The 22,413-nt window shown below is 35.3% G+C and overlaps 1 protein-coding gene across 4 annotated transcripts in view; it reads right to left on the reverse strand.

Moving 5' to 3' along the window:
• Positions 1-22,413, reverse strand: part of NBEA (neurobeachin) — a 625,086-nt gene that overhangs the window by 526,186 nt on the left and 76,487 nt on the right. For all 4 annotated transcript variants that reach the window (XM_055142057.1, XM_055142054.1, XM_055142047.1 and 1 more), the window contains exons 2-6: positions 11,690-11,921; positions 8,086-8,186; positions 6,675-6,770; positions 4,007-4,128; positions 1,730-1,856 (exon numbers count right to left, since the gene is read on the reverse strand). In XM_055142057.1, coding sequence (XP_054998032.1) covers positions 1,730-1,856; positions 4,007-4,128; positions 6,675-6,770; positions 8,086-8,186; positions 11,690-11,921 — 678 coding nt within the window. The remainder of the gene's footprint in view (positions 1-1,729; positions 1,857-4,006; positions 4,129-6,674; positions 6,771-8,085; positions 8,187-11,689; positions 11,922-22,413) is intronic.

Here is a 22,413-nt window from a genome sequence, read left to right on the forward strand (position 1 = left end):
AATCACTCTCAAGTCCAGACTTGCTATCCACCAAGTCTGGAGGTTTTGCATTTGTCTTGGGAAAAAAAGTTATTTGTGAACAGTGCAAGAAATATATGCATGCTTAAATTACTTTTCTCCAGTCTGTAACTGATTCTACAGCCTGATTGTTCTACTTAATCCAAATCAGATTAGGAAAAGAGGAAAAGAGAAAGAACAAGGAAGGTAGAAGAAAAGGAGGCAAAAGGAAGGAGAAGATGAAATAGACAAGAAAGAGAAGAACGGGGAAGAGAAGGGAGAAAAGTAATAAAAGTAATAAAAGTATTATAACACTTCTACTAATTTTCTTCAAACATGATTCCTCAGAAGTACAATTCAAGTAACATAAACTGATATAAAAATTTGCCTATAAGCTTTGAATTAATATAATTATTAAAATATTTATTATTATCAAAGTTGAATACTTAAACGGCATGCATAAATTGTATAAACCACAAAGCAAACTCATAACTGTACATATTTTGATATATATAAACTTTAGATAATATGTACTGAATTTTAGGATTAGAATAAACATATAAGAAGGTGTCACCATTAAAAAAAGAGAGAATCTGGCTGTAGGGAAGGTTTGAGTGGTGGTGGGAAAATCTGAAGTGATGGTGTTGGGAAGGTGTAATGGTGGTGAAACTGGTGTTGAAATGTTGAATGTAATCAATTATTGTGAGCAACTTCATGAAAATAAAGTTAAACATTAAAATAAAACAAAATAATACAAAGACTACTATATAATATTGACCTGTATCAACTACTGTGCCCATCAGACAAAATAAAAAATGTAGTTTCATATGCTGTTATTAAAGCCCATTCCTGTATGCCCCCAAGTGAAGGAAATAGCATACTTATAATAAGAGAGACAAATTTATTACAGAAAAAGTATAGGAGCTAATGGGGGCCGGAGCGATAGCACAGTGGGTAGGGCATTTGCCTTGCACGCAGCAGGCCCGAGTTCAATCCCCGGCATCCCATATGGTTCCCCCAACCACTGCCAGGAGTAATTCCTGAGTGCAAAGCCAGGAGTAACCCCTGAGCATCACTGGCTATGACCCAAAAAGCAAAAAAAAAAAAAAAAAAAAGTATAGGAGCTAAAATTGATAAGAAAAGAATCAAAGAAGAGATGACAACAAAGCCAAGTGGCATGACTTCTTATGAAGATGATAGCCCTCCTAGTCCAAACAGAGGACTCAGTAACACCAGTGGAAATCAGACTTGAGACAGGAAATTCGAATGCTCTTTGACTCTAACGTTGAAAAGCCAGAAAGTACTGTCAAGACTGCAGTACTTAGTACACTGATGAGACTGAGAACATTCTAGAAATACTAACAATAAAAACACTATCATGACACTGAACAAAAATTTGCCCAAAATATAAACTGCATAAAAACTGAGATACTCTTATACCTCCAATACCACAAGTTACTATAATAACTATAGGTACATAAAAATAATATAAAAGTTACTGTATAAATTCTACAGAATAGACCACAGCAAGGGAGAAATTATAGCCCACATCTTAAAGAATAGAAAAGTTAGACATAAGAAGTTGGTGAATAATGCAGATAGGATTAAAAGGTAAGCATTAGAAATCATAAGAAAACAAAAGAAAATATTACCTGTCACACAGGTGGTTTTTTTTAATCAGTGGGAGTGGAAAATTAGGTAATTCTCTATAGAATTATATACTTATACATACCTTTCGTGGTTGAAAATCATATTTCACACAGTGCTGAAAACCTTTTCCTTTGGACTTCAGTGATGTGACTATGAGACAGTTGCCAACAAAATGAGCAGAATAACCAACTCCTTTACTAGTACGAAAACTGGAAAGAAAACCAAGACTAATATAACATAACCAATAACAAGAACTACATATATAAAGCTTATTAGCATATATTTTAGAACAAATTTATACATAGGTATAGAATACACATACATAAGAGCATATATATGTACATATACATATATAAAATTTTCTTAATACACAGAACTTTCTTTTCATACATATTTATATGTGTAGCTATATTTACTTCCTTGCAGAGAAAAAGGATTTCTCTTTTTAATCTTTAACCAAATAAAGATTAAAATAGCAAGTTTAGGTAAACTAAAAGATAAAGAATTGAAATTGGAAATTAGAAATTCAGAAAATAGAAAACTATGAAACACTTTACAGTTTCAAAAATATATAAAAATACAACAGTCAAGTTGATTTCATCGACCATTAAGGATTATGTGGATTTAGAAAAGACAAAAACCTTAGCCAAATCATTCATATGGCTTATGTTTTCAAAAAGTTTTCTAATTCTATTTACCTTAAAAAATAAAATTTAAAAACAGTCAAGCTTGATAAATAATAGTTATGTAATCAGAACATTTTAATCAAAAGGAAAAAGACATGACTATGAAATACAGTTTTTTTTCTATTCCTAGTTTTATATTCAATCACATTTTAAAATACATTGAAAAAATAAGACATTATTAAAATAAATGTATTATCTCCCAAATTGCAATACTGAAGAACAACCCATTTAACGGTTAGAGGTTTATTTGTTTACAATTCTCTCGCAGGCCAGAGCAGGTACCACAACGGTAGGGTACTTGGTTTCCATGCAGTTGACCTAGATACAATTCCTGGCATCCCTGAGCATCACCAAGACTAATTGCTGAATGCAGAGCCAGGAGTTAGCCCTGAATACTGCCAGGTATAACCTCAAAATCTAAAAAAAATAAAAACCTCTCTCATTATTACCTACATAGAAGGTAATTGCCCAGTTAGTAGTAGTCATTTTTTTAAATTTTAGTACTTGCTAATATTTAATGGCTACTATTAGTACTAAAAGTATTTTTTCTTTAGTCAAATTTCTGAACCAGTCACTATAACAAAAATACATTAAATATTATTTTCTCACTCAATATCTTATACATAATAGGTACAATTATCAATATTCTATAACTGGAGACACCAAAGCACAGTTTTGGTAAACTACTTATAACAATCCTAACTACTTGTAGCTTCTATTAACTACAAACTTTACTGATCATATGGTTGGTCAAAACATTTTGAAGCCAGAGAGATAGCTCAAAGGGGTGAAGGGCACACTTTGCATGCAGAAGGGAAAAAGGACTCAATCCTTAGCACCAGATGTTCTTGCAAGTACTGTAAAAGAAGTCTGTCCCATAGCAGTGCCAGGTGTGGACCAAAAGCAAAAATAACAACAACCCCCCATATCCTGTATATTATAAGTAATATAAACTGTATTGCTACAATAAAGCTAAAGGATGGAAAATGTTCCTTTAAAAATAAGAAAATGCATTTATAGCTCTTATTTTATTCTTTTATTTTCATAAGTATGCCACTTGTTTAAAAGAAAATCTACATAAGCAGACTTGTACACTCAAAGCCATGTTCACCAGAGGTCAACTGTCTATACAAAGGTCAGCCAATGAAAGTTTCATGTTATAATTTACATGTCAGTCCTTACATGTCAACCCACTATTAAGTTCATTAACCCATTCCAGTAGTAATCACAAAGTAATTCATTTTATCTGATTATAATTCCTTAATGATTACTTTTAGTATTTTTTAAGTATATCATAATTATGCGCAGAGTAAAGTAAAAAGGCAAAGAAAAAGATCTAGGAGTTTTGATAAATCTATTTGGAAAAACCCCAAATAATTCTTATTGAAGTATACAAAAAGAGAAGTTCTATAATTCTTGATTTCTGAATTGTAACTGAAAAAAATTATTTTTAAAACAGAAAAGCAAGTTGCCTACAATCAATAGCAAAATATAACCAATCTATTTCTAAATTTTACATGGGTATTTTTAATTTATTTATATCCCTATCATCTTGACCTGTATATTTTTAAATATACTGAAATATTTTTAAAGTCCTAAAACTAAAATTTATCAAATATTAATTAATATTAATTAGATATTAATTTATAAATTAAAACTTATTGCTTACTTACCAATAAAGATAAGGTTTATCCTTATCAACATTTATGTTATTTAATGGATCCATACGAAACCAAGTGTTTAGGGTAAAGCCATTCTGATAAGGCCACTTTGCAATAGGAGGCAATGCAATTGCCTGCAAGACATTGAAAAGAAGATACAAAAAATAATACTTTGAGAAGATGTGATGGTAGATAAGACAAGCATAGGCTTTTATAAATAAAAAAAGTCAAAGTACTTAGGAAAAATATTAAAGAATTTAAACCATCTCAAAGAATCTACATGTACTATGGTTTTTTTTTGGTTTTTTTTTTGTTTTTTTTTTTTGCTTTTTGGGTCACACCCAGCGATGCTCAGGGGTTACTCCTGGCTTTGCACTCAGGTATTACTTCTGGCGGTGCTCTGGGGACCATATGGGATGCCGGGGATCGAACCCGGGTCGGCCGCGTGCAAGGCAAACGCCCTACCTGCTGTGCTATCGCTCTGGCCCCTGTATTATGCTAAAATAATACATTCACGAATAACCCACCATTTCAATAAAATAAGGAATGAGGGGTCAAAGAGATAGTGCAGTAGGTAGGGTGCTTGCCTTCCAAGTGGATGACCCAGGTTTGATCCCTAGCACTCCATATGGTCCCAAGCCCACAGGGGCAGGCCCTGAGCACAGTTGGAAATGACCCAGAGAGAGAGAGAAAGAGAGAGAGAGAGAGAAAGAGAAACAGACAGAAGAAAAAGAAATCTGACATTTTAAAACTATAATAAACATATTAATATTTCTATCATCATATTAATGACATAAACCATAATAAACTGAAATCAAAACACAAGTCCTCGACACGAAGTGTGTTTTAAAACTAATGCTAATAACATATTTGATGGTACAATACTCAATGCTTCCTTAAGACTAAGTCAGGTTTTCTGCTATTTCATAATGCACTGGAAGTCCTAGCTACTACAAAAAGCTAATAATAAAAAAGACATACAGAGTGTGTGAAGTAAGAATAGCTTTGTTCACAGAATATAAAAAATAAATAAATAAATAAATAATAAAAACTTCTACAAATAATCCTAGTAACTCGGCTTTGTTTTTAAAAAAAGAAAAAAGGGAAGAAAAGAAAACCGCTAGGAACAGCAAGACTGGCAAGGATACAGGATATATGAGGGCAAATGTATTTTAAAACTCAACTACCTTTCCATATTCTAGCAAAGGAACAAAAAAAGAACTGGGATAATGTGGAAAAAGATACTGAGATAAGTAAAGACTTATAAAATAAAAGAACAATATGGACCCAAACATATTTTCAAGAAAGTTTGTAAGGCAGTCAATGGGCAAAGGGTTTCCTCGTCAACAAATAATTATTAAACAATTGGAGTTCCCATGCAAAAAAATACCTAATTTCCAATCTTCCTCACATCTTCCTCACATGTTCTCAAAATTTACACAAAAAAAATCATCAAGTGAAAAAACATAATAATAGAACTATTACTAGATTTAAAACACCATAATGAAAAATCACTAAATTTACTTCACCAAATTTACAATCTTTTATGCTTCAAAGAGCAGTGCTAAGAAAATAAAGAGGCAGGACACAGGTTGGGAGAAAAATTTTGACAAATACATCTCTGAAGATCAATTTGTACCCCAAATAAAAAGCAAACAGAAAAATAAGATTAAAAGCCGTCAATAAACATACATACAAAATACCCAATACCATCAATCATGAAGAATACACAAAATTTTAAATGTTCAAATTAAAAAAGGCAGGAATAGAACCTAACCTTTCCTTGTCTGGGCACTGACCCATTTGGCCAGCCTAACCAAATTGGGCCAGTCTATCACCAGTGTGGATCACCCAACAGGCTGAACTCTGCTGGGGTGGGTCCCCTCCCCACTAAAACAGAGAACAGAGGCAATTTTCATATGTTGCTGATGCAAACGCAAAATTTTTCACTATAGAATACATTTGCCTTTGTATGTGTATATATAGATAGATATAGATATATAGATATATATGTGTGTCTGGGCTGGAGAAAGCACAGGAATGAAGGCATGCTAGCCTTGCAGCCCACTGATCCTAGTTCATATGCCCAACACCACATATGGTCCCCTAGACATCACTAGAAATTAGACCTGAGCACTGCTAGGTATGGTCAAAACAACCTCCCCCATCAATTTTTTTCTAAACCCACTCTGTGTGTGTGTATACACACATATGTATGTACACACACGTACAGAAGATCTAAGTTTTGATGTTCACATCAGTATATTATTAAACCAAAGACTTAACACTCTAATATCAATCAACTAACGGGTTTTGGCAAAACTATGGAATATAATATTGCTACTTTGAATGAACTACTGACAAGGTATAAACATGCATAAGCTCAAAAGTATCAAGACTGAGTGAAAATAACTGATAGAAAAGACTACATACTACATGGTGCTACTATACAACGCTAGAAAAGGCAAAATGACAGGAACCAAGGGGCAGGGGCTAGAGAGAGGGGACAGACTTCAAAAGCACAAAAGCATTTAGCAGAGTAGAACTGTTTCAGGGAATGACTGTTGTAGCTGTAAAGTGATTCAAAACACATCAGACTATACTTTTAATATTGGTGGATTTAATTATATGTAAAACATACCTTAACAAACGTCAAATATACAGAGCATTTAAAACTTACCGCAGCACTACAACCAGGGAAATTGAAAAAAGTATCAGGACCGTGTCTTTGTGGCATCTGATTAAGAACTGATAATAATTTTACTGCATGTCTTGGCTGAGGAAACAAGAAAATAAAGGAAGTATCACTGTACCAATTTATCACTAGTACCTAATATATCACATTAGCCACTAGACCCTTTTTTCTAACTAGAAAAAATAAATTTTAAATCATTTAATAAATTTATTGAGGGAATAAGTTCTATTACAAATTCAAAGTTACAATTCTCTAAACTGTTAAACATAAAGTATTGATGCTTGTAGGATAACATGGGATTTGTTCTTTTAGCCTTGCCGCAGGGAACTTAGTTTACCTTAAAGCAATGTCCTTTCTGTATAGACACAGGAAGACAGTTAATGTTACGCTTTGTAACTTGGGAGCGATTGACTCCAATAATATTTACTCCTGGGCATCTGCTTTCTCCACTCAGCTGCCCTTAGTTCCTAACACCCTAAAAGCAGGGTCCCTACGAGGGATGGAATGGACCCAGGGCAAGCTGTGAGCTACCCTGGCATCAAAATGGACCAGGCCAAAGCGCCACAATACTCAATTATAAGTTGAGAGCATGGTCATAGACAAATGCTGTCATGATCCAAAAGTAAGACGAGACTAGGACCCTGCTGGGGTTAGGAAGACTAACCTGCCTGAGGACTGTGGTATGGAATATATAGTGAATGTCCTCAGGAAGAACCAAACTTTAGGTCTGGTATATCTTTTACTGTGCTCATACAGAATGACATTGCTAGAAATATTAGAAGTAAATTTAAAATACTAGCTGAGGAAGGAAGAAAGGGACACACCCTGACACACCCTTGTTCTGACCCCACCCTTGAACTGATCTCCTAGTAATCTCCTTAGATAAGATTTTGTTAATCTCCTCAAGAAATGGTCTTACCCTTCTTTGTTGATTTGTTAATGTTCAACTCACTTTTGTGTTACTGCCCTAAGGAATTTGCTATATAAACTAAAACTGTGGGGGAAGACAGGGAGACAGAAGAAGAAGACAGAAGAGACAGAGAAGGAGACACATGAGAGGACACGGGAGAAGAACAGAGAAGACACAGAAGCAGAGACAGAGAGAGGTTGGAAGAGACCAGAGGAGAGACTACAGAGACAGAGATGGAGAGACAGACAGAAGAGAGCACAGCGGCACACACAGAAGCAGAGCACAAGGAGGAGCCGTCCTGATCCAGTCCTTACACAGGAGCTCGAGAACACCAAATGCGAGCAGCGCGTGTGAGAGAGAACTGCCCCGACTGCCTGCTGACCACAGAACAACAGGATACATCATCAAGTCTCCCCCTCCCGCACCTTTGTAATTTTTTACAGATGCTCTGATACTGAACACCTTTGCCCTCTGACCACAGCTTACCCAGATTCCACTTTCTCCTCGAAGCATGCTGAACAAAAGCTTCAACTCCTTGACAGTGATGCTGTAGCTGGCAAGAACCCCCAACATATCAACTAGAAGATCTTCAAAGGAAAACAAAGTTATTCTGAACTCTAGTGTGAGCTGCCATCAGTCAAAATAACATACTATTTAAACAAGCAAACATTAGCAGTTAGCATTTCTCTTTATAATGTGTTTCTAATATGTCTAAATGTCATAATTAATGACATGTTTATCAACAAATTTTTGTCATGAGATAACAAAAAATACTACATAATTTTTTGGATTTTTCCCCATTAGCATCTCCATTATAATTGTTTGTATCAATGATAAAGAAAGAAGGCAGAGTCTCTGAATTTGCAGAAAACAAACTTTATAAAAAGACACAAATGTGCAGGATGCAGAGACAGAGAGTGAACGTATTCAAAGGTACAATGATGTAATATTATAAGTTACCTATTTTCAATGAAAAAGTTTTTTATTTTCTTTAAAAGTTATGGTTTCAATAAAATAAAATGTTCCTTGTTTTATTAAACAATCATTCTAACTCTTCTTCCCTGGTTTACAAATCTATGAAATTTAGCTCACAAATATATTAAAAAATGTAACAAAAACATTGCCTAAAAACATGTTATAGCAAGTGTAGAGAAACTCAGGATTCAAAGTAGACAGTATCACTCTAGAGCCATCAGTCTTCCAAATTAGTACTCCTAAGTAGAAGTACCTATTTAAATGCATTACTGATGCTATTCATTATTTGAATGGGTTTACCTGAAAATCACCAAATAGGTAAGTTACACATTTAGTCTCTGTCCCTGTTTAATTTCTCATCTCCAAATTTTTTGAGTAGTACCACTATCAACGGTTACTTACAAAAAATTAATATTGAAGTATTTGCGCTTCTTTCATTTCTAAAACATTTCCCAACTTAAAGATACTACACAGTGATATATTAAAATGTAAATGTCTGTGCATTCTAAACAATTTACAGTAAATAGATTTGGTGATGAATATGGTGAAGTAGTTATATATGATTTATCCAGATTAAAATGTCACAGGTTAATAGCTAATATTCAAAACCTTTTTTTCACAAGTTATAATGTACATATTTCAAATTTAAAACTCCAAGAAAGACTTAACTGATTTTCATTTGTGGTCAAAAAAATACGCAATCTCTACAATAAAATTTTGATTGTAGCTATGTCAATTTGTTCATCAATTTACTCTAGCGGGCGCCAGTAACGTCTCCATTCGTCCCAGCCCTGAGATTTTAGCAGCCTTTCCTTACTCATCTTTCCCAATGACTGGAGGCCTTTTAACAGGAATGAGACCTGTTATTGTTATTGTATCTGGCATATCGAATATGCCATGGGGAGCTTGCCAGGCTCTGCTGTGCGGATTTTGGGGGATACCTTAACAAAATATTTTGTCATTCAATTAATAAAAAATATTTAGTTACCACATAATAGTCAGAGATTGGTTTATAGAAAACATTCCAAATAAAAATTAAGTGTGTTACAGTCTTTAGTTAGTATAAAGTGTAAGAAAAGTAATATTAACTTTTAAAATAAGATTATTTTATCATTTATTGTTTTTTTAAATAATTTTAATTCTCCAAATAGTTATCAAACACTTATGACAATGACAAAAAATAACTTGATGTTAAAAGTTATGTAAATTATGGGCTAATATTAAAAATATCAGCATTTATTTTTAATGAACATAAAAGAAACAAGAAAATTTCTTCAAGACTTAATTACATATTTCGTTTTTCAAAAACTGAACTTTCATTCACAAACCATTACTTGTATGACAAATGAGTTAACAAATTTGTAGTTATAAATATTAGAACTAAATAATTAATAACTGCACATTAAATTACTACTCTACTTTTAAAAGCTTGGTTCAGTTTTATTTTTCATTAATTTCATTAGTCTTTTTTGTACAAGATTTTTATTCAAAAGGTTCTATAACCATATTATCTTCTTATAATTCTTTTTTAACCATTTCGTAGTCATTATTAAATAAAAAGTACCTGTTTGAACATAACATGCAATCAAGAGAGTAAATTTTAGTGGTTAATATTGTATCAGTCTAATGTTACCTAAATTTTAATTTTTCTCGTGAAAATTAAGACATTTTTCTGACATTCAATACTTAAAATATATAATTTATATATTTTCATTATTGGGGATAAGAGAATCAAGAGCAACTATATATTGAAGTTTGTGAAAATAAGAACTTCCGTGATAATAATAATAAAAATAACTAACAAACACCTGCTTTATTATATATAATAATTCATCAAATAGTAAGTAACCCCACAAGAATTACTTCCTTAATCTCAATTACATCTCAATGTTTGTGGAATTACAATGCATGCGTTTATGGCTCAATTCATTTTGTAAGATATTCTATAAAGTGGTAGTCATTGTATTTATCAAACTTAGAAACAAAAGATTAAAGACTGAAATTCTAGTAGGATTCAAAGACCACGTGATGAGGGCTGAAGCAATAGCACAGCGGGTAGAGAAATTGCCTTGCACGTGGCCGACCCGGGTTCAATTCCCATATGGTCCCATATGGTCCCCTGAGCACCATGAGGAGTGATTCCTGAGTTCAGAGGCAGGATTAACCCCTGAGCATTGCCAGATGTGACCCAAAAAGCAAAAATAAGTAAATTAATTAATTTTAAAAAATGTTATTGGGGAATAGCTGTTGCCCTGGATCCATCTTTCCAAAAATTTCTACCAAGAGCACCTAATCAAAGAGGAGAATAAATCTGCAGGGAAATACAGAAACAACAATTAAGAATCAAGTATTCAAATTATTATTAGAAAATTGTATAGAATTAGCATTTTAAAATTTCAGGCAATATTATATTCTAATGTCTCCAATTTGGGGTTTGGGTGTTTTGGGGGTGTGTCATTTTATTAATAAAAGTTTCAATAAACAATCACTGTCACTGTCACAGCTGTCTCACTGTTCATCGATTTGCTTGAGCAGGCACCAGTAATGTCTGTCATCGTGAGACTTGTAATTGTTGTTGGCATATCGAATATGCCACAGGTACCTTGCCAGGCTCTGCCATGCAGGCAAGATACACTCGGTAGCTTGCCGGACTCTCTGAGAGAGGCAGAGGAATCAAACTCGGGTCGGCTGCGTACAAGGCAAATGCCCTACCCATTGTGCTATTGTTATCAAAATGAAATGGAAACTTACAAAAATATGGCATACTTATCTAAAGCATTTATTGCACCTCTTGTCACATACTTCCATAGAGATCTGATTTTAAGAGTAGGAAATTCAGATAAATTGGTAAATTGTTCCTATACATATCTGAATAGATTGAATAGCATTCACTACAAACAACTGTGATTTTCTAAAACTAAGAAAAACATAACTAGTGATCATGTTTGCCTAGTAAAAAAGCACCTTTGATTTTCCACATATCCCTTTACTATAATGCCTATTTTCCCATCAATGTATATCAATCCATTTTAAGACAAGTACCTTCAATAAATATACATTAACAGAGATAACGAAAAACACTTAAATTATACTTTCCCATCAGATAGCCTCATACCTGCTATCATGTCATCTACAGCACTCATTTTCAGCAATACTTGTTCAATTAGTCCAACTTCTGTGCTAGTCTGTAAATTACGAACGCTTTTTCGTAGAATGGCTGTAAACATACTCCATATTTCGGCTTGACATGTTACATCACAGTGCTCCAAAAGCTCTGTCATACATGTTATACTCTCAGCATCCTGAATAATAAAGTTCATCTCCAAGTCAAATTCTCCACCAACCAGCTGAAAATAAACAGAAAGAACAATAATGTTGACTTAGTGTTTACTATCAAACCTTCAAAGTTAACCAAACATACATATATATATGTATATGTGTATATATATATATACGTGTATAAATATATATATATATATAAAGCAGTTTACAAAATTTCAAGCATCTAGTTTGAAATGAAGATAACAAAAAAGGCTGAAAACTCCACAGGAGTAAAAGGTGCTTTAAGAACTGAAACTAGCAAAAAGAAAGTTTACCTTAGATGAAAAAGAGTAACTTCAAATGTGGAAATTATCAAGGCATATATGGTTACTGAGTGTAACTCAGGGAAAATCCCTACGGAAAAGGCTGTTTGAGCATTTGAAAGTTGTAATCATGACCAGGGAAATAGCACAGGGACTAGAACACTACTAGATCCCTACCAGAGCAGGGTGTTGCCCTGGGAGGCTCTCTGCACTCTGATGGAGCCCAAGTGGTCCCCCAGCTCTACTAGGCCTGAGCTTAACCGAGTTTTACCACATCCTCAGGCCTTACAAACTGCCATGATGTCTGGTTGGCCCAAGATCAAACGGGAGTTGCCCCTGATTCCCCCAAGCACCACTAGAGAAGTGAAATATATATATAGTCCCTGAACACCACCAGGAATGAAGCTCTAAGTGCAGAGCCAGGAGTAAGCCTGGCTTACTGGCAGTAGCATCACTGGCTGTGGACCCCAAAACAAACAAAAATTAAAACTAAAAAAAAGTTCAAAAGATAAGTACTTATCATCTCAGAATGCTTTCAAAAAATATGAATTGATTAAGAAAGCTGATGTAATGGCGGCATATTTCACTTGTAGAATTATTCCAAATGAGTTAGTACTTCCATTACTGCCTTCCCCAAATACATCCAGCATGATGTAAAACAAATTCACTTAGACTAGAAGTATAAAGATATTCATATTCTCTACTGATCAAATAATTCATGAATCACCATTATTTAGTTAGAGACCTGATTCTAAAAGAAATGACAGGTTATCTTTATAGATATGAAAATTTTTTAATTTGGGAAAAATAACATTAAATACAAAATACGTGACAAAGTTGAAGTCATTTACTCATTCCATCATTCACCAACTAGTTTATTTACTAGACACTAGCACTTACTATCCAAGAAACTAAAGATGTTTCTGGACAAGGAAAAGCCACACAACTAAATTACAGGGGGAAATAAATGTATAAATGCATATACTTTTATCTTACTCCAAAAATGGTGCAAAGAGGGCTTACAAATGATATAAAATATAAAAGAAGACATGAATTTTCAGTAATTGAGAAAGAAGATATAAAAATATTATAATTAGGGATAAGAAATTAGATTCAAGGAGTAGAATTAATTTTCTTTCAATAAAAAGTGCTCATAAATATGGATGACTATTAATAGAATAAATAATACATCATCTAACCTTACATGACATTTAATATTATTCTAAATACTTTACATATATCAAGTATTCTAATTCTCAAATTTATGAGAAAGAAGCTATTATTTTCATTTTACAGATAAGGAATCATATCATAGACAATCTACAAAGGTAGAGAGCCCAGGGCCAGTAAATGTGTCTCTATACAAGTCCGTGCAAATAATAAAATCTCAAGAACTGTCCTCTAAAATTCCAGAAATTGGGCTGCAGAAATAGTAGAGTGGGTGAAGCATTTGCCTTGTTTGTAGCTGAGTCAGTAAGATCCTCTGCATCCCAAATCCCAAATGGTCCAATTCCCCCCAGTAGTAATTTCTGAGTGCAGAGGCAGAAGTAACACCAAAGAATTACGGATTGGCCCCCAAACAATAAATAAATAAATAAATAAATAAATAAATAAATAAATAAATAAATGTCAATAACTTAAAGGTATTTGTCTCTAATTTTCAATACCATATTCTGCATGTAACAACTCCAAAACATCAACCTGAAATACCAGCCCATGGAAAGGTGGAGAAAGGATATTGTAAAGTGGTAGAGCAACTGTCTGCTTGTTTTGCCTGTGTAAGGCCCTGGGTTCAATCCCTTGCTGAAAGGAAAGCAGAGAGAGTGAGGAAGGGGAAGGAGAAGAAAGGAAGTAGGAAGGGAAATTAAATGAAAGGATGCAGGGAGTAAAGGAGATGACAACTAGTCCTTAAGCTAACATTTGATATTTTAGATGACAGATTCTTTAGTTAACGGTAGTTATATATCTGTGTATGAAGCATCAGTCTTGCTATTTCTAAGTAATAAACAAAATGACTAGAAGTAATAAACAAAGATAACTGGTTAAGGGATTAGTTCAGAATGCAAACTTCCTAGATTCACATTTTAGTTACAACACTTACTTATCGAGCCTTAATGGCACCACTTTCTCTCAGTCACTATATCTACTATATGGAACTAACAATCATACTTCATATAGTAACTGTGAGTACTAAATTAAGTAACTAGGTACAGTTAGTCATGTAGGTAATAATCAGTTAGTTATACCCCAAGTTTTAAACTGAAACAGTAGCTCTCAGAGCAAATACATCTTAAGTATAATGAAACGGCCAGCTTAAAATCTTAACTTAGAGCAACAGCTAAATTCCTGAGAATTGTGTATTTTTTTCAGAGTTTAGTTGTCATCCACCAAAACAAACTCTAACATCATTTTCATCTTACTTAAACTATTTAGTTATGTCCAATTGACTTGAGTTACTATTATGAGTTTTGTAGACCAAAGATACAAAGGTAGTCTTTGTCATTCAGAAGGGTTTCTCTGTAGCTGAACCACAGAAAGGAATACAAAAATTGAAAATCAATGACAAGGATACTTACTAAAGTAAGAGAAGCAGAAATCAAGTTTATGCTTATGATCTTATGAGTAACTCTATGTAATAAGTGGGTGAACTATGAAGAATTTTTTTAGACTGAGTTTAAGTGCCTTCAGTTGAATTTGGTACAGGTAAGAGCCACTATAAAATATACCAGTAAGAGAAATGGGCTCAGAGAAAATAAAAATAGAATGCCTTTTTTTAGGGGGGAGGGGGCAGGTGCACACCCAGCAGTGTTCAGGGCTAATTACTGGCTTTGTGCTCAGGGATCATTCCTGGCAGTGTACAGAGACGATACAGGATGAAAAGGACTGAGCCTGAGTTAGCTGCATCTAAGGCAAGAGACTTATCCACTGCACCATCTCACTGGCACCATAAATAATTTGGTTTTAATGTAATTAGCAATATGTGCAATTCTAAAAATCATGCTATCATATATGACATCTAAGTTTCCATATTGCACCAATCTTTCATTAACCATTCAATTTCTTTGTTGTTGGTGTTGTTGCTTTTTGGGTCACACCCAGCAATGCACAGGGCTTACTCATGGCTCATGCACTTACTCCTGGCAGTGCTTGGGGGACCATATGGGATGCTGGGAATCAAACCCGGGTCGGCCACATGCAAGGCAAATGCCCTACCCAGTGTGCTCTCTCTCCAGCCCCATATTCAATTATTAAGGAGTAAAATGGCTCTCATTTCATTGCCAGAATTTATTTAAAATATTTTACATATTATAAAATAAGTTATATCATTTTATATGTCCTTTCCAAGCTTTATCATAACATTTAATACAACAGTGTTAAATGAGGCTCACTACTGAGAAATTTTTCATCTGGATTTAACTATCACTGTCATCCCGTTGTTTGTCGATTTACTCGAGGGGGCACCAGTCTCTATTACACTCAGCCCTGGAATTTTAGCAGCTTCTCCTTACTCATCTTTCCCAAAGATTGGAGGCTCTTTCAGGGTCAGGGGAATGGACCTATTGTTACTGCTTTTGGTATTATCGAATACGCCACGGGTAGCTTGCCAGGCTCTGCCATGTGGACAGGATACTCCCGGTAGCTTGCCGGGCTCTCCAAAAGGTATGTATATATCTGTTACTGTATTTGGGATATCAATACGTCACAGGGAGCTAGCCAGGCTCTCTCATACGGGCAGGAAAACTCTCGGTAGCTTTCCAGGTTCTCTAAGAGGGAGAAATAGGCTGTAAGATGTCCAAGCTTCCGGGAGCATGGTTTTATAATCTCTGGATTTTGGGCATTGATGATTACATGGCGCCAGGGGCAGTTTCTAGGTATGACTACCTCACTACTGGAAAATGGGGGATCTGGGTGGAAGAGGCCCAGTCCAGATCTGAGCTGTCTTGGAAATCTCGGCCCCAGGTCCTGCACTCCTGGGTTTCTCCGCTGGCTCCCCCATGCATGAGGATCATCTTAATGTGAATTTAACTATTTAAAATAAATAGCTCAATTAAAGTTCAATATATATCAACTTAAGCATAACACAAAATAGTAATAATTCCCCTTTAAACAATTTTATAGCAATATTTTAAAGAAAAAGCAGAACTGTCCTCTAAGAAAATAATATAAATGAGGTTAAGTAACACTAAGTAGCACTGCAGTCCCATTGTTCATCAATTTGCTCGAGCAGGCACCAGTAACATCTCCATTGTGAGACTTGTTGTTACTGTTTTTGGCATATGGGTACGCCATGGGTAGCTCACCAGGCTCTGCCATGCGGGCAGGATACTCTCGGTAGCTTGCTGGGCTCTCCGAGAGGGACAGAGGAATCGAACCCAGGTCAGCCACATGCAAGGCAAACGCCCTACCCGCTGTGCTATCGATCCAGTCCTAACATGGAATCATTGGGACTGGAGTCAACAATATGAAGTAAATCTATGTCTGTCCTGTTTACCAATTTCCCTGTCCAAAGACTTAATGCCTCCTCTATAAAAAAGGAGAATGCAATAGAGAGGGCAGCTCTGGAGTTTTTTTGCATAAACACCAGTCTGAACACATATGAAACACTCATTAAATAGTAACTTTTTCATATAGAAGGTAAAGAATAAGGCTCATCGTGTTTTATATGCAACATGTATTACTTTCTTTGGATAGATTGCAGGTATACTGGTAGCGCTCAGACTCAGTGAGGGTCACAAGGGCCATACTGAGCAGTGTTCAGGGGACAACAAAGCTACACCCCAGGGGTGGTGAGGGGACTATGAAGTGCTGGGCCTTCAACTCAGGTTCTTGCACATGTAAGGGATGTGTGCTACCTATTTCCATTATTTTCTGGGTAGCAAGATCTTAATATACATTAGAAAATACAAGTAAACACCTTGCTATGAAGTCTGAGGTGCAGAATTATAAAAACAGAGGAAGTACATTTAATACTCACTCTATAAGAATATTAGTGTATGAGAGTACAATGGCTAAAGCGTTTGCCTTATATACAAACAGAGGGCCGGAGCGATAGCACAGTGGGTAGGGTGTTCACCTTATATACAAGCAGACCTGAGTTCAATCCCAGCACCTGATATAGTCCCCTGAGCCTGCAAGGAGAGATCCCTGAGCACAGAGTCAGAAGTATGGCCCTCTGCACCACTGGGTGTGGCCCAAAAGCAAACAAAAATAATTAATTCATTAAACTAAGTATCAGTGTTTTATGAACATTAGGAAGAATACAACAAGGAAAGAAATTATTTCAGTGGGTAAGAAATGAAACACCAAAAGCAGAATTTTCTAGATTTATTTTTTAGGAATGTCTACCACCCCTGATCTACCATCCGAGATCTCCAAGGCTGGTTGGATCTGGACTGGGCCTCCTCCACCCAGATCCCCCATTTTCCACTAGGTAGGCAGTCACACTCAGAGGCTGCCCTCCCCCCCGCCCCCCCGCGCCGTGTAATCCCATCAATGGCCAACATCCAGAGACTATACAACCAAGCTCCCGGAAGCACACAGCCACATTGTGGACATGTAATTAGACACTGAATAGCCTAGTTCTCCCTCTTAGAGAACCTGACAAGCTACCAAGAGTCTATTGTCTACATGGGAGACTGGCAAGCTCCCGTGGCGTATTCATATCCAAAATACAGTAACAGATATATACATACCTCTTGGAGAGCCTGACAAGCTATGGAGAGTATCCCACCCTCACGGCAGAGCCTAGCAAGCTACCCGTGGTGTATTCGATATGCCAAACACAGTAACAATAGGTCTCATTCCCCTGACCCTGTAGTAGCCTCCAATCGTTGGGAAAGACGAGTAAGGAGAAGCAGCTAAAATCTCAGGGCTGAGTGTAATAGAGATGTTACTGGTGCCCACTCGAGTAAATCGACGAACAACGAGATGACAGTGATACAGTGATAGTCTACCACCAACTTTTCAGGGAAAAAAATTATTCAGCACCCCACAACAGTGCCCAAGGCTATCACATAAGCCCCTATCATTTCAGGACCATCCAGGGCCATGTATAGTTTCACTGTGGGAATCACTGAGCTGAGGATAGCATTCTGAAAGCAATCTGATAACAACAGTTTGAACTTTTTCTGAGAAATAACTAAAATATCTTGAAGACTAAAATTAGGCAACAGATACTAAAAACAGAAATTTTTTTTTAAAAAAATTCAACAAAGAAAATGACAAACTCAAAATACCTAAGTGAAAAAGCTAAAATCACTGTTACCAGATTCATGAATCTGTTGAGACTTCTTGCATGTCTGAGTTATGTCCTTATTGGTACATTAAGTACACAATTAAGGAATTCTCCTTACTCCAGACCATTCCATAATTTTAAAAGGTATTTCTTCTGCTAAGAAAACTGGATTACAACAGTCCTTCAACTCAAAAACTGGTCAAAATCATAATTCAATTTATACAAAATAAGGTAGCTGGGCCCTTTGAATGCAAATAAAACAAGTCAATTTTACTATATCTACATAATAGGTAGTCATAGGAAAATCTACGAAGAACAAACTTTTTTCCTTTTTCTTTTATTATTTCTCTTTGGATTTAGTCGCGTATAATAGGATGAAACATCAGCTGATCACCTATTAACAGAGCAGGCCTTAAGGTGACAAAGAATGCAGACCTCACAAATATGGGTCACAAGGTGGGAAAGACCCAGAATGTTGGAGCAAAGAGAGCAGGAATGGTAATAAAGTGAGAAAGCAGGCCAGCAACTTAAACAAAAATGCAGGGATAAAATCAGAATTAAGCACAGAATATTGCCCAGGATTCTGATAAAAAGGTAAACCTAGAAAGATGAGCTGCCATTCCCAACAGATTCTCTGCTGTGGAAAATAGATAAACTGCAAACATACTAACAAGCACATTCCCCAAAAGGGAGTCGGATGCAGAAGGACTATAATTGGACACTGGCCAGAGACAGACATGTGGCAAGCCAACCAGGCAGTAACACTGAGTCTAACGCCTTCGTCTTTATCGGGTGCCCCCTCGCAAGCTGCCAGGAGCTATGTGTCCCTGGACAAAAGACCACTTCCCACGTGCAGGTACTGCCATCAAAGGCCAAGGGTGAATAAGCAGCAGCAGATCATCACTAGCATCTGCTCCTGTTTGCATTTAAACAGCCATGCACTAAACAGATGGACATTTGGCAAGAGTCCAGGCCTAATCAGGATTAGTCAGTGGCACTACCCTGGTCATTTTAAGCCATAAGGATGGCTGGGTGTGGGTAAATGCAGGAATCGTGAGGGAAATCAGGTCTACCAGATAGAGTAGACTTCTGTGAACTCTCGATTACCAGAACCCAGTTGTTGTACAAATAGGGTGAAAGATAGCAAAGATGAATCAGGCTCAAGCAATTGCAAGCTCTAAGTGGACCACAGGGTTAAAGCTAATTGAGAAGCCCTGTGACAGCAAATCCTTAGCAGTGGTTCAGAGGCACACAAATCAGTGCCAATCTGTCAGCATCTTCGAACAGAAATCATCCACTGCAATTCAGGCCTGCACAAACCAGACTCTCACCTTATCTGCCATAGAACACAATGGATGCAATGAGGAAATGTAATAATGAATATGCACTGGATGAAGACAAAAAGGTCAGGAAAGACGCAAAACCCAAGCACACAAGAGTTCTCTACACTGACTAATAAAAGTTTTCAAAGTACAATTGGTGAAGAAATTCACTAAATGAGAAAAACAGAAAATAGTTCCAATGAGGAAAAGAGAAAGTATGAAAAACTTCAACAACAACAAAAATTAGCCAAGCTATAGAACATGAGGTACGAACCAGTTAGCTAATAGACAGGATTGATGAAACCATCCAAAAAAGCAGAAGAGAGAATAAACAATCAAGAAAAATGAAGATAATGTTAACAACCTATAAGGAAGGAGAAAGGAGAATGGTGGAAAATATTACTGGTGGAAAATATTACAGCCAAGAAATTTCCCTGAGTATCAATAGTAACACAGGCATTGCCAAGAGGCCCACCACAAAAACAAAACAAAACAAACAAACCTCAATTAATCAATAAAACTTCATATATCAATATCAATAATCTAGAAAAATAGTAACAAATGAAACCCAAAGAGAGGGTGGAATCAATAAAAATTTGAGTGAAATCAATGCTATGGAAGTCACAAGCACATTTCGGAAGATCCATGAGCCCCAGAAAATGAAACTGGAAGGTGAAGATTGAAAAGAAACCTAAGAAGAATGGCAGAGGGCCAGACAGGTGTGGTGCAGAAGCACTGTAACCCTAAAACAGCATGGTAATGTGTTATCTATAAATGATATCTGAGTAAAATTATTATTGAAAAATATAATTTAGAATTCTAAGAATACAAATAATAAAAATAGCTCAGAACAGTCACTAAGCAAACAGCAACCGCAACCCACGACAAAACCGAAAAAGGTACAAAATTCTGAATTATAAACATACAACATTACAATATGCAAAATGTTTAGTTCCAACAAAATCAAAACTATTGGATAATAGAAAAAAATTAATAAGTTTAAATTAACTCTCTTCCTCTATTCTGTTTTCCTATTTCTATTTCCCTACTCTTTCTCCACTGAAGTCACTTGCTGAAAGAAAATCAAATTATTTTTAGAAGCAAATTAAGTGCAAATTATAAATTTATCATATCACTGATTTCTAAACAATGAGTCCTCAAGATGAAGCTATTATTCCTACAGTTTTATGAATAAAAGTGAAAACATGATCATTAAGAGCACACATTTTGTGAATACTTGTTGGGAATCCAGTAATCAATGTATATAGAATCATTTAACTCAAGTGTCTCTGATATAAGTATCTCAAAGGAAACATATAATTAGCTTAAGCTAAATAATTTGTCTAAAGTCCCAAAGCTAGTGTCAGCAATGTTGACAAGAACAGAACTGTTCTTGTCGACAGCATCAATATCAGAATTAAGAATTCTTTCAATCCTAGCCACAAACATCCAGAAAATATAAATATGCATATTCACCAGTCATCTAACCTTCAAAATCTGTTGAACATTAGTATGTATAATAAAAGTATTTTATTTTTATGAATATTAGAAACATGCTATTTGAATATAAACATAATCAAAGTTAATGATCCTAAAGCTAGCTGACAAACTAAAGAGGAAAAAACTGGAAAATTTCTTGCTAGTTTCCAATTTCTTTCACACCAGTCCTTTCAACAAGTAATTCATTCCTACTTGCAATCTCTCTATTGCACAGAATTAACTATACCCATGAGTATAACAAATGCTACTACAAATACAGTACACAAAAGCTCTTGGGAAGAGAGAAGAAAACAAAGGGAATGACTATCAGACAAGTAAGTGCCTTGCTTAAAATATAAAATACAACTGGATAAACATGTAGTTTACTAAAAAAAGCATAACCACTTATAAAATACTTTATATGATATAATAAATAAGTATACCTAGCTACTAGATGACAAGTACACTGGAGTAAAAAATAAAAGTATTAATTTCCAAATCACTACATGGTTTTGCATTCTAACTCCCGGCCCATTATTTAAGACCCTAATCTGCTTCATGCCTTACATAAAAACAACATATTCAGGTATATAAAGATTTCTAAAATTCTGTACTTCACTGCATAATCACTACAAACTTTTTTTAACTGGTATGTGGACCGCGACCTTTATTGTGAATCATGTGTGTGTGCACGTGTGCGCGTGCACGCATGCGCGCATGTGTATTACATAAAAATCATTTATTACTAAACTGTCCTTGGTATAAGATTAAGATAAACAGAATACTTGTGAACATGTATAAGATTTTAATAATCCAAATCAATATGCATCATTTCTTTGTGTCAGTTTAGCAAATACTTTTCTCATCTTAAAAAAAAAGTGGCAGAAGAAAGGAAATAATAAAACTTAGAGCAGATATCAACAAGCTGGAATCCCAAAGAACAATCCAAAAGATCAACAAAACCAAGAGCTGTTTTTTTTGAGAAAATAAACAAGATCAATAAACCTCCAGCAAGAATACCAAGGAAACACAGAGAGAAAATCCTAATAAACCATATCAGAATGAAAAGGGGGATATCATAACATAAACTATAGAAATCCATAGGATCATCAGAAATTATTTTGAGAATTTTTATACCATGAAACAAGAGAGCATTGAAGAACCTTGAAGAAACAGATAAATTTTTGGATCCTATAACCTTCCAAGACTGAACCAAGAT

This window comes from Sorex araneus, chromosome 1 (assembly GCF_027595985.1).
Source record: "Sorex araneus isolate mSorAra2 chromosome 1, mSorAra2.pri, whole genome shotgun sequence".
Taxonomy (NCBI): Eukaryota; Metazoa; Chordata; class Mammalia; order Eulipotyphla; family Soricidae; genus Sorex; species Sorex araneus.